The 13612-nt window shown below is 46.0% G+C and overlaps 1 protein-coding gene across 14 annotated transcripts in view; it reads left to right on the top strand.

Moving 5' to 3' along the window:
- The first annotated feature begins 527 nt into the window (after positions 1 to 527).
- LMO7 (LIM domain 7) overlaps positions 528 to 13612 on the top strand; it is a 146012-nt gene continuing 132927 nt past the window's right edge. For 4 of the 14 annotated variants that reach the window (XM_053384647.1, XM_053384649.1, XM_053384642.1 and 1 more), the window contains exons 1-2: positions 735 to 899; positions 1091 to 1213. In XM_053384647.1, coding sequence (XP_053240622.1) covers positions 1130 to 1213 — 84 coding nt within the window. In that variant the 5' untranslated portion in view covers positions 735 to 899; positions 1091 to 1129. Of the gene's footprint in view, positions 629 to 733; positions 900 to 1032; positions 1214 to 13612 lie in introns of those variants that run through there. The other 10 variants (XM_053384644.1, XM_053384645.1, XM_053384643.1 and 7 more) reach the window with 7 other exon arrangements.

Below are 13612 nucleotides of genomic sequence, written 5' to 3'. Positions count from 1 at the left end.
GGGCTTGCTGGATTAGGTCTAGGCCGCTGATGCAGCAGCAATTTCCCCACAAGTAAAAAGGGACGCGGGAGGCGCTGTGAGTTAAACCACAGAGCCTAGAACTTGCCAATCAGAAGGTTGGCGGTTCGAATCCCCGCGACGGGGCGAGCTCCCGTTGCTCGGTCCCTGCTCCTGCCAACCTAGCAGTTCGAAAGCACACCAGTGCAAGCAGATAAATAGGTACCACTCTGGCGGGAAGGTAAACGGCGTTTCTGTGAGCTGCTCTGGTTCGCCAGAAGCGGCTTAGTCCTGCTGGAGACATGACCAGGAAGCTGTCTGCGGACAAACACCGGCTCCCTCGGCCAGTAAAGAGAGATGAGCGCCGCAACCCCAGAGTCGGCCACGGTCAGGGGTCCCTTTACCTTTAAAAATTTCAAAAACCCTGCAATGAGAGCCGTGCCGCTTTTTCGCAGGGAGGGGGCGCCGCCGCCCAGCGCGCCGCGCTTCCCTTCCTTAAGGAGAGACCCAGAAGGTCCTCGGAGCGCGGCTGCCGTTGCCTTACCTGCCGCCAGGTGGGAGTCGCGCCTCCGTCCCCCGGGGAAGTTGGCCAAAGTTTGCCCGCGGCTGCTGGCTGGAGCGCCGGCCGGAGGTACGTGGTAGTGGTGGAGAAGGAGGAGTGGGGCGGGCGCGCCTTTCCTAGCGGGACGCCGCGGAGAGAGCGAGCGAGCGAGCGGGGAAAGGGGCTGCAGTGGCGGCGGCGGCGGCGAAACTGCGCCTGAGGACCCTCCGGTTGCGAGGCGCCGCAGCGCTCCAGCGCAAGAACCGGGCGTCTGTGGAGAGGGAAAGGGCGCGTCGCGGCGGGGCAAGAGGGGGCTGAGGCGCGAGAGCGGCGGCGACTGAGCCCCTCGCTTCTGGCTGAGGTAACGGTGAGGAGGTGGAGGGGGTGACGACACCCCTCCCCAAACTTTGCCCCCTTTTTTTCTTCCTGGGGGGGGGGAAGGCTGTGAGGGCGGCGACTTGGCGACGCCTCCTGAGCGGCGTCCGTCCCCCCGTTTCCCTCGACGGCGGGGCGCTTCTGACAAGCCTTCTCCCCCTGCTTCTTCTTCCTCAGCTCGGGAGTCCCGCCGCGCCTTCCTCTCTCTTGCCGGCCATGGAGAGCAGAGAGGATGCCGAGGGCGCCGGCGGCGGCGGCGGTGGCGAGGGCGCCTTTGCCGAAGCTCGCCGCTGGGTGGAGGTAAGAGAGCCGCGCGCGCGGGGTCCCTGCTGCGCCCCGCAGGTAGAAAAGCGGGGCAATGGGAAGGGGGGGCGGGGGGGGCTTGTTTTTTGTCGCCAGCATTTATAGATATTGCCCTTGAAAAGCAACAAGGCCCCAGCACATGAAGAAGGCTGCTTCCCCCTCTCTTTCTCCCCGTCCTCCTCTGCCCTGGCATTGCCCACACTTCTTCACCAGACAGGCGGTATTTTCAAATGGGGAGGTGGGTGGAAACGAGAAAATGGTCTGTAGCAAAATACAGAGTAAATCACCCTCCAGATTTACCTTTTGGGTCCATGAAACAAAAGTTATTGGTTCAACTTTAACAAAAATAATAAGTTTTTTGGGGTGGGTGTGTTACAAACAGGTACTCCTCTCTCATTTCCATTCAGAAGTCTCAGAAAGTTTTACAGCCTGGAAAAAGCCAGAGTGATTCTTCCGAAACAAAATTAGCCTGTACTGCTTACCCCTGAGTTACCCCCAGGGGAAAAAAGCACTTCTCCTTGCAGGGGTTTGGCCGTAGCATTAAACTTGCAAAAAGTGGAGTGGCTGGCCGGCCGGTTGGTCATGCAACCTTGCAAGCGCCTAGCGCCAATTCCAGATGTGCCTGGTGGGGATTTGAGGAGGTAAAGGTATCTTTGCTTGCATACTCCCTGTCCTTTCATGCCTTGTTAAATAACAGGGTGGGGATGGCCCCTTTAACTACTGTCTTGCTTGGAAAACACACTCTAGGTAGGGTGTGGTATGATATGGGTAAAATTGAAGGGAGATGGGGTGTGGGCCTTACGGCTATCAGGAAGGGCCACCCAACTTTTTCTCCTCTAATATGAGCACTAGTTTCAGAGGTGCACCTAGGTGTTGGTTATGCTGGCCTCCCAAGGGTGCAGGCCCAGTTTCCAAAATTGCACCTTCTCCACTTTGGCTTGGAGTGAGCCCATCCGCCCATCCGTGCTCTCCCTGGGGTGCTCCTTTGCTGCCCTGGGCAACCGGGTGAGGCACACAGGCTCACCTGGGCACCTTGGCAGAGAGTGCAAGGGGCAGAGGTGTGCCGATACAGCTCCTTGTCAAAGGAGCCTGGTTATGGCTCTGACTAGTGTGTGTTTTTTTTGTCATTTGAGAGTTCAGCCACAGGTTCTTGGGTGGAGCGTTTGCTCAAATTAAGCATAGATTTTGTGGAAATTTTGATGGGGTTGATGTTAGCTCACTTGGAAATAAGGCCCACTGGATTTTGTAGGAATAACTTCAGAGTATGTGTACTAAGTTGGAGTTGCTTCTGTGTTGCAATTGCTGGATCCCCTGTTATTTAGGCATATCCTTTTAATGTATAGGAAAGTTTCTTGTTACAGGATATTTAGGTTCAAGAGAATAGGCTTTTGAACCTGTAGCACCTCCCCCAGCTGTTGTCGGACCACAGCTTCCATTATCCCTATCGGCTACACCGGCTGTGGCTGATGGGAGTTGTAGTCCGTCAGCAACAACTAGAGGGGCATGGCTTTCTTGCTCTAGAACGGTGTTTCCCATACGGGTCTCCAGCTGTTTTTGGACTACAATACCCATCATCCCCTGACCACTGGTCCTGCTAACTAGGGATTGTGGGAGTTGTATTCTAAAAAACAGCTGGAGACCCAAATAATAATAATAATAATAATAATAATAATAATAATAATAAATTTATTATTTATACCCCGCCCATCTGGCTGAGTTTCCCCAGCCACTCTGGGCGGCTCCCAATCAGTGTTAAAAACAGTACAGCGTTACATATTAAAAACTTCTCTGAACAGGGCTGCCTTAAGATGTCTTCTGAATGTCAAGTAATTATTTATCTCTTTGACATCTGATGGGAGGGCATTCCACAGGGCGGGCGCCACTACCGAGAAGGCCCTCTGTCTGGTTCCCTGTAGCCTCACTTCTCGCAATGAGGGAACCGCCAGAAGGCCCTCGGCGCTGGATCTCAGTGTCCGGGCTGAACGAAGGGGGTGGAGACGCTCCTTCAGGTATACAGGACCGAGGCCGTTTAGGGCTTTAAAGGTCAGCACCAACACTTTGAATCGTGCTCGGAAACGTACTGGGAGCCAATGCAGATCTCTCAGAACCGGTGTTATGTGGTCCCGGCGGCCACTCCCAGTCACCAGTCTAGCTGCCGCATTCTGGATTAATTGCAGTTTCCGGGTCACCTTCAAAGGTAGCCCCACGTAGAGCGCGTTGCAGCCCCACGTAGAGCACGTAGTCCAAGCGTGAGGTAACTAGTGGGAAACACTGCTCTAGAACAAACAACTCCCCAAGAGATCCTGCAGTCCATGGAAGCCAGATTCCCACAACAAATTTCTTAGCCTTTAAGGTACTAGAAGATGACTTGTTGGAACATACAGTGGGTCTCATGCATGTCCTTTTACACTTTGGTGAATTGCATTCGGTATTCATTATTTTCCACATGGCAACTTCAGGAAAACAGTGCCTTCAGTGAAAGCTTGGTTTAGAAACTCAGGCATTTCTTGGCCTTGATAAGCAGACTGCTGTTATTGGGAGTTGCTCATTGAGAATGCAGGGAATGAAGAATCCTGCTCCGGTGCAGATGGTTAAGTTAGATGGCCTTCAGATCTGGTTTAACTTTCCCCTTAAATGTTCTCGAATGAACAACGGGATTTGGGAGGGTGCATTCCATTCCACTTAGCAAAGCATATATTAAATTTTGTGGCAGGGACTGGATCTGTGTGCTGTTCTTAAGGGGGCAATTCAGTTGTCAACCTGAACTAATGTAGTCTTGCCAAGGACAATGGAATTGCACTTGTGGGAGAAGTTTGACAGCCGATTCCGGAAAAGAGCCTAACTTATGCTTGGAACTCAAGTAGTTGAAAGAGGTGATACTCTATAAAGTTAACAAGGTGTCTTGGTGGCTCAGTTCAGCAGAAGCCAACTGCTAAACACTTTTGAGCATCCCCAATAGTTGCAGGCACCTGTGCACTTTCAGAAAGCGACACTTAAGTTCTGCTGTAAAACTATTCACAGTTCTGCAAGAAAATTATTTGCAACTCCAGGAATTTCTGTATACACTTTACTAGGTTTCTAAAAGGGAGGGGAAAGGGAAACACTTCCCCCCTTGCCCCCCTCTTCTGTTTCAGGAAATGAATAAACTGGAATTTTAAGTGTATTCCCATGGCCTGTCCTGTTTCGGGTAGTAGAATTTCTCAGCAAGTAGACTCTGAGCCTACAGGTTTATGGCACCTATGTGGGAAATGTGAAGACTGGGCTTACATGCACAGCAGGTGTGCAAAGAGTAATTGTAGTGTTAATTACAATTGACTTTATAACAAGTGAGAGTGGAGCTACAAGTTAGAAAGTAAATATGGGGCTCATGATCCCCTGTTTGCCCCATAGCACTAAAATGGAATTGAGATGGGCACCATCAGGGAGAATCATACTGCTGCTCTGAATTGCTTTCACACTCTTGAAACAGATTTTTAAACTTTCTTATTTGCAACCATAGTGTTTGAAAAAGGAATATTGCTCCACAAAGGTGAAGTTAATGGGTCGATAAGATAATTGAATTTTTCTTTACCCTCAAGGAGTTTGTGTACTATTTTAGGATATGGGAGGATTTTTCCTTTGATGGATATCTATTAATAACTGGGACTTTTCCCTTTTACCCTAGAACTAATTAAAAAAAAAACCCAGCAATTTAGGCTGCAATCTGAACCTCACTTACCAACGAGTAAGCTCAATTGAATTCAATAGGACTTTCTTCTGAGTAGGCTGGTTAGGATTACAGCCTTATTTGTTGACATTTGTAGAAGAATAGACACCTGTTTGTTGCAGCTAGTCTGTTTTTGCTTTCTTCGTGATGCACATTAAAATTTAGTATAATCACAGAGTCTGGTCTTCTCTTGCGTATGCTCTATGATTTAAGTTAGGAGGTGAATTTAGCCACGGATAGTTTTTAATCTTCGGGAGAGTACCTGGATAACTTGGGCTCTGGCATTGTATTTGGGCCATGATGTCAAGTGCAATGAATTTCCTTAATTTGATTATGGAGGCAGCACAGAAGCTACAGCCAACCAGAGTGAAGAATCTATTAGCGCCCCGCCCCCCCCCCCCATTTTATGGAGAAATGGGACCTTGCAATTCTTGATGGGAAGCATAACAAGAAAGAAGTAGTGATTGACTCTTGCAATTAACTTCTGCTGCTTCCACTTGCCAAGTAAAGACATTTGCAAAGAGGCTTTGCCCCATTTCTTACCTTTGCAGACTGTTTCCTTTTTAATCAGTAAATGAGATTCCACCTTAGAGGTATCCTCAGTACAGCTGCTAAATGAATTTCTTGTACTTATTTTTTATTATTATATCATTAAATTTGTATACCGCCCTTCATCTGTAAATCTCGGGGCGGTTCACAACGTAAAAATACAAGATAAAAAACGCAAAATGCATAATAAAAACAAGAACAAAAACGAAGCAAACCAATAACCCCCTTCTCACAGACACATTTAAAAGGGTGGAGGGTGTTCTAATTGAGTGACTCAAATAATTTTCAGTTACTAGATGCAAGAATTCGGGGTCAGTCCAAGAGTCCATCAAGCAAGACATCTTGTTTCTGACAGTAGCCAGTCAAATGTCTCAATTCTTTAAATGGGCCAACTGAAATTTCAAATGTGGCAAAGCAGTAGATTTTATATACTGTATAGGAATTGTGATGCTAGCCATTCTGTTTTGGAACGAAAAATCTTTTATTTTTATACATCCCCACCAAATGTCTGCTTTGCATTGCCCACACCTCTAGTATTTATCTTGATACCCGTTTTCAACTCAAAGGCGTATGTGCAAGATGATATCCTTGACACTGATAAAAATGCACTTTAAGAATATAAATGCAACCACAAGTTGTATTGCTTGTTAACATATGGTAGCAATAGCACTCTCAGTAGTCCCTCTTTGTTGCCAGTAACACGCAGGTGGGAACAGCAATAAAATTCTAAAAGTGAAATGGTGAAATACAAATTTGTGTGTGTGTTTTCGAACTAAGTATAGGGAGAGCTTCCACAGTGAAGAGTAGTAAGCTTGCTTAATTCAAACATTACAATAGTTAAAATGCAATGATGATACGATTTCAGATAGGGGATGTACACTGCAGACTATCCCCTAGGACCCGAAGTATTTTTCTTAGAACAGATGTAGCTAATATGTTAAAGAGATATGGGTTTTCTTTCATTTAAGTTGTGGCTTTTGCGAAGACAAAAAGGGTCTGATTCTGATGAGGGGTACCGTATGTTCTACACAATTCATACAGGCTGTTTGGATGAGTGAGCTTTTTCCCTTAAGGAACAGGTAGCACAACGTGTACATCCCTTTGTCTGAAGCACACACGCTTGGAAGAGTCCAGTGGGTTCCCTGGTACGCTTGCTTCTAAGCAGACAGTCGCTGGAGAAAGAAAAGGAAAAGCATTTGCCTTTGTGTCTTGCTTTTGAGCTTCAAAGCATCTTGCTGGCTGTTGTCAGACTAGATAGCTCTTGACCTGATCCAGCCAGCCAATTCTTGTATTGTTAATGGTATGTTGTTCATAAAGCATCATAAAAACCATGTGTTAGAAATTGCAGCCCTTATGAAGCCCTGACGTAAGTTAGGAAATGCATCCTAAAGGTATATTAGATCACTGTGATTAGGAAGCAAGGACGATAGTTGTGGATGTGTCTCTGCATATTTAGAAATGCCATCCAGGAAACCTTCCTTATTTGTCAATTTGCATCCTATTTCTTTTGCATTCCACTTCTTTGTGTGAGATGGGGCCTCTGGCAGGATATGTTTGGAAGGCAATGTCAGGTTACCAGAGAGGCGGGCAGGTCATCAGACAGTGAAGACAAAACAGAGACCTAGTCTGCAGCTGTCTAAAGATTTGCTGTCAAGACCTGGGTCCCAAAGGATTGCTGATAAGAAGCAAGTTCTTGGGTGTCACTGTTTGGAGGAGGCAGGTAAATGCACCAAAACTGGAAAGCGGTTTCCTTGGTAATACGGGGTGGGAATGCTGCAGACCCAAAATACAGAGAAGTTGAAACAGGCTGTAGAAATACAGTGGGCTTTCGCACTGAAGTTGGCTGCTGTTTGATAGGCAGATGTGTGATGATCAGGTTGTAGAATGGCAGGAACCTCCAAGGGCCAAAGCAGGTGTCATGTGGGGGACTGATGAACAGAATGTCTTCCAGGTTGTTAAAAAATGAACAAAAAACTTCAAAGCACTGTGATGGGGTACAATTCAGGTAAGGGTCATAGTGCTGTATGCTATTAATCCTTTGCATTACAGCGGTACCTCGGGTTACATACGCTTCAGGTTACATACACTTCAGGTTACAGACTCCGCTAACCCAGAAATAGTGCTTCAGGTTAAGAACTTTGCTTCAGGATGAGAACAGAAATCGGGTTCTGGCGGCACGGCAGCAGCAGGAGGCCCCATTAGCTAAAGTGGTGCTTCAGGTTAAGAACAGTTTCAGGTTAAGTACGGACCTCCGGAACAAATTAAGTACTTAACCCGAGGTACCACTGTACTATCTTGCTGATATAAATCCCACAATCTTCCCAGTGGAAGGAAATCTACAGTTTACTTTGTTTTTCCCTGTGGGGCAAATAGCAGTTTCCGAAGGCAATGCTTTCAGGTGGGAAAGAAGGTTAATTTCACCACCTCACTCTCCCACTTCTGATGTGCACTGGGTTCCTTCTGTGGCTTTAAAAAGGTGGGAGGAATGTTGAATAGCTTGTTCATGGGCCTCCTGAATGTACCTAGTTTGTCCCCAAGGAGTTTGATACACAACTTCAATGCGAATGAAAAAAGCCTACAGTGGTCGACATACATGTTCAGTTCGGAATGGATGTCCTGTTTCCTGTCCCACAGTAACAACATTCCAACATGCTAAAAATAGTTCAGCAGGGACTCAATGGCATTTCCCCCCCATGTTGTGTATGAAGACTCCTTAAGTCTGGACGCATGTGCACCTGGATTCAAGTCCATCAGCTGTGATTTGTTAAGGCGTTATACACTTTTTGAAATCAACTCTGGTTTGGAGAGCAGGGAAAGGCATCCGTTTTCGCCTGCTTTGGCTGCTGACATGTTTTGGGAGTTGTGTTATAAGTGATGGAAAGGAAATATTCCATCTCTGACACTAAGATCGCAAAATAATTGGCTAACCTAATATAAAAATCATTTAAAAACAATGATATTTGTTCCTGAGAAGATTGCAAAGAACACCCACTGGATACTGATCTGAGTCTCAAGAACGCTGCACACTTAGGGGTCATAAACAATTCCATTTGTCCCTCTGCTTTTCCTCTGGGAAAAGCCTCTCTTTACTCCTGAATTGGAGCCAACCTCAGTTGGGTTTTCCGCATTGATGTTTGCTCCGATTCTGCAGTAAAGAGGTTTTTCCAGGGAAAGTGGAGGGGCAAACAGAAAGTCAAGTGGAAAAGCTTTCTGACCTGTGTTTTCTAGGCGGAAGTGTGGGCGAGCCCCCCAAACTGAAAACACTTCAGCTTTTTCTAGTGGTTTTTAGCTATGCACATACTTCCTTGTAGCCTCAGCACAGCACAAAAGTTTGAGAGCAAGATGGAGTGGAAACAGGCCTAACTTTAAACCAGTACAACAAGCTGCGCCAAAGTAACTTCTGGTTATTTGAGTTTCCACTGCCGTATCAAGTGAAGAAAGTAAAGGCAAGCTTTGGTTTTGTTTAGGGATTGCAATTGTTTTAATAAAGAAAATCCAGATAGCATGTACTGGAACCTTAAGGTGAGCCAGGAGGCTTAGATGTTTTGTGTAGCTAATCCAGTTTGCCATAAAGATTCTTCTAGATGAGTTGGGTAGTGCAAGTCTTGGATGTAAGCCACGAGATGGGTAGCATCACCATTGCCTTCTTAAACAGCACTGATTGATCCTTTACCAAGGTATTTGAGAGGTGTGGAGAAAACCTCCTACATGGTGATCTTAACAAAAAATATTTGAAGAAAAAAACGGGGGGGGGGGAATCATTCCTCATATGTTTATTTAGATGTTTAGAGTGACAAAATGTGAGGTATAAATCAGTGGTCTGTTTTCAAAGTGTCTTATTTTATTTCATAAAATTTATATACCTCTTGTTTGTAAAAACAACCCTCAAAACCAGGAGTCAGCAAACTTTTCCAGCAGGGAGCCAGTTCACTGTCCCTCAGACCTTGTGGGGGGCCGGACTATATTTGGGGGGGGGAATGAATGAATTCCTATGCCCCACAAATAACCCAGAGATGCATTTCAAATAAAAGCACACATTCTACTCATGTAAAAACATGCTGATTCCCGGACCGTCCGAGGGCCAGATTTAGAGGCGATTGGGCCGGATCCGGATCCAGGCCCTGGGCCTTAGTTTGCCTACCCATGCTGAAATCGATTTACAAACCACTGTGACTAGTTAATTATCCATGTTCATAATGAAAAGAAGAGGCACTACATATGTTGCAAATAGTTACCAATGAGCCAGACAACCACGTGAAAAGATTTACTGGCAGTTTTAATTATTTTTTAAAAAATAATTTTTACAAAACGGGCTTATGGACATGGTTGATGAGAGATTCAGTGGAAAGAAAAAACAACTCAAAAAGCTAAGTACAATTTATTCTATTAGCAAATGACATTTTGGGCTCAATATGGTTCTTCAAAAATATAATTTGGTGTGCAGCAGTTTTGTGGGGAGGGGGGCCGGCGAAATTAATTGATGCTTCCTTAGCCATTGTGGTCAAGAGCTCTTGTTTGGGGGCACTTTCACTTTCACTTTCACTGAGCATCAGGTGCTTCAGATTTGTCCTTCCATTAACAGCAAGGATGCGGGTGGCACTGTGGTCTAAACCACTGAGCCTAGGGCTTGCCAACCAGAAGGTCGGTGGTTTGAATCCCCGTGACGGGGTGAGCTCCCATTGCTCGGTCCCTGCTCCTGCCAACCTAGCAGTTTGAAAGCACGCCAGTTCAAGTAGACCAGGGGTCTGCAACCTTTAAGACAAAAAGAGCCACTTGGACCCGTTTCCAAAGAAAAAAAACTGGGAGCCGCAAAACCATTGCGACATTTAAAACAAATATAACACTGCATATATTGTTTCTTACCTTAATGCTATATATACAGGATTGTAACGCACGCACCGCCCCCATGCGACGTCACAGCCAGTACAGTGCCCGCCACAGTGGGGAGTGTCGGGGCGCACAATGCGCCTCTTCCCCTCGCTAGTATCCGCCCCGGAGCCGCGGCAAAGGTGTAAAAGAGCCACATGTGGCTCTGGAGCCGCGGGTTGCAGACCCCTGAAGTAGATAAATAGGTACCGCTCCAGAGGGAAGGTAAACAGCGTTTCTGTGTGCTGCTCTGGTTCGCCAGAAGTGGCTTAGTCATGCTGGTCACATGACCCGGAAGCTGTACGCCGGCTCCCTCAGCCAGTAAAGCGAGATGAGCGCCGCAACCCCAGAGTCATCCACGACTGGGCCTAATGGTCAGGGGAGCCTTTACCTTTAAGTTTTTATTATCCAGGATAAAGAGATGCTTCACTTTAGTTAAACTAGGATTCCTCTGAATCCTGCCTCTAAGGACCAGGACCAAATTTTCTCCCGCAGCTGTAGATTAGGGAATATATAGCTGCTGGAAGTATTCGAACCTCAAATTTGCTTTCTTGCTTTTTTTGGGGGGGGAGGGTAATTTTTCTGGCCATGTCCAGACCGCTGGATGTTGCTCTTTCTTTTATTTTTTTATTTTTTAGTCTGCATAGAGTAGTGTTGGTGCTGCAGTGAGTGTGGCTGGTGGTAACCTCTGGCAAGTTTCAATGCACATGGTTGGGGTGCTTCATGTGACTTGATGGGTCTTCATTTGTGCAGGACTGTCCCAGATGGACTATGGCTTCCTATTTGGCACAGCAAAAATACTTTCATCTTCTGGAGTTCATGTGAAGCATTGGCTAAATTCTTCAACTTAAAGAAGAGCCAAGATATTGGAACAAAGTTGTCCCCTGGGAGCAATTGCAGCTGCGTTAATAGCCCGGGTTAGAAGCTCATTCCCAAGGCAAATAAGAGCCCATTGTAAAGTAGTAAATATTGATGAGCAACTGCTCGAAATTCTTAGCATTGCTTCAGAGTGCGTTCCAAGCATTATGGAGCTGGAAAAGGAGCAAACAACCTGGACTGTCCCAGTCTGGCGAAAATGCATGTTGAGCAAACAGCATGCCCAGCTTATTCATTAGGAAAATGCCCTTGTGACCTGCTTTTTAAAAATCAACTGAGGTCTGAATAGTCAAATGATCTGAAAAACCACAGACGACATTTGATGGATGCTTGGTCACCAGGAATGTTGGACTTCCATGTGATATTCAAGGCTGGCTGTCCTTCATGATTTGCATTTTGGATGTTTCTTTCCCTGAATTTGTGGCTGGCTAAGATTCATATAAATGTATGCTTCCCCTGCGGAGGCATTTACTTCGAAATGTGGTGCTTAGCTTCCCGAAGCTCTAAAATAATAATACTGCCTTTAATTTTGCATGCTAGTAGACATACGTCACATTTGCATTGTGTGAAGGTGGGTGACAGAGGCATGGGCCATTTCCCCCACCGACAGCTTAGATTATGTCTGTGGCTGATCCTGATGTCTTGCAGTTTAGAAGAAGAAGAAAAGATTCATTTCCACAGGTTCTTATTTTAGAGAAGATAATTTTGCCGCTGTTGCTAGGAAACGAACCCAAAGCAATCTGGGGTGCAGGAAAGAAACAAAGCCTTGTAAATTGTCGTCGCTGAAGGAGCAATCCTATAGCAAGCTCTGCTGGCAAGAGCAGAGTTTGGATCCATCTGAGGCCCCTGGCACAGCTGGACTGCACCAGCTTAACTCTTTTATCCTCAGCTCAGCTGACGATATGCCAATGTTTCTCTGCTGAGCCAGGAACCAGATGGCTGAACCTCTCTTAATAGGTGTAAGCCTTGAAAAGGGGGTATGGTGGTGGGGGCAGGTCCATAGGGGGCGCTTAGGATGCGGTCTAAGCCTGGCTAGTTTGGTTACATGACTGGGCAACTCAATGAAAGTTGAGCTGGCAAATAGAGTGGTGAACCTCAAAGACTTATCAGTAAACCCACTCATGAATGGAGTTTGGATCTGGTTACTTATGGTGGCTTAATTTAGGCTGGGCTTGCTTCATACAAGCTTCTTGTGTATAGGATGGCTGCTCTAAAAGTAGAGATCTCAGCAGGACAATACAAGTTTTGAAGACCGGGTCTTTTACTTTCTTCAAGGGAACAAAGTACCATTTTTCCTGACGTAGGTGTACTAGGTCCTACAGTAGGTGTAGAAATCTCTAAGGCCAAAAATTGTCTTTAGGGAACCCTTTTTCTTTTACATTGACCTGTTTTCTGGAGAACCCTCAGCATGCCAGCTGCTACAGAACCATTGTGTCCTGTTCAAAGAACAAAAAAAAACTTCCAGGAGCTGCAGGGCTTCCTGGAGCACAGTGGAGAGAAAAACTATTCCTTATTAAGTTGGCTTGGCTAGGGCATAATCTTGGAGACACAACTGACCCTCTTCTGGGGCTGAGATAAATTGAGTAGACACCATTAGGTAATGTTTAGAGGATATCTGGGCTGTGGAGGGCGGGTGGGGACTCCGCAAAACCTTTTCTTGAGAAGCAGCTCCAGGAGGATTAGTTGAAAGGACAGAATTTATTCTCTAAGAGGTAGACGTTTGCTTTAAATAAATCTGCCTCTAGCTTGAAAGCACAATATATGGAGTCTAAGGAAATGGTTTGTCCAACATGTGGCCACCACATGTCTCTATTTCTGGAACTTGTTTTAAAGCTCGTCTGTCTACTGTATGTTTTTATGGTTTGCTTTTCTGCCAGGGCAGGAAAGATGTCTGCCTGGGTTAGATTTCCTGAATTTGCATAAAGAGCCTTCCCCCCCCCAAAAAAAACTCCTTCTCAAAGCATGGGTCTAATCACTGGGGTATGGTTTTATACAGAAGGGACAAACGGGGGGGGGGGGGGACAGGGATAATGAGCTTTCAGACTCATCTTGTGCAGCCTAAAGGAGTAGAATTAACTCTAATATTTATAGGCAAGTAGTCTCTCTCTCCCCCCCAAAAAAAGCATCTCAACAGTATGGCAAGGACTGGGTAGAGAACTATGATCATATATTTAAAATAACATCTGAAAGACAAAGCCCATAACTCAATCAAGTGATTCATTCATATTGTAAAACCTGGGTGGGCCTTTTCTGGAGTGCTTTTTATAGCTGTGTTGCTATGGTCTTGGCTTAGCTTTTAAACATCTGCATAAGGGATATATTTAAGTCTTAGGTGAGTATTGCTCTTTCACTGTGTGTGAAGGTGGGGGAGAGGAGTGTTTCAAGGGGCCCTCAATCAT

This window comes from Podarcis raffonei, chromosome 4 (assembly GCF_027172205.1).
Source record: "Podarcis raffonei isolate rPodRaf1 chromosome 4, rPodRaf1.pri, whole genome shotgun sequence".
Classification (NCBI taxonomy): domain Eukaryota; kingdom Metazoa; phylum Chordata; class Lepidosauria; order Squamata; family Lacertidae; genus Podarcis; species Podarcis raffonei.
Note: the sequence above shows the minus strand (reverse complement) of the source record. Positions and strands in the feature narration are given on the sequence as shown.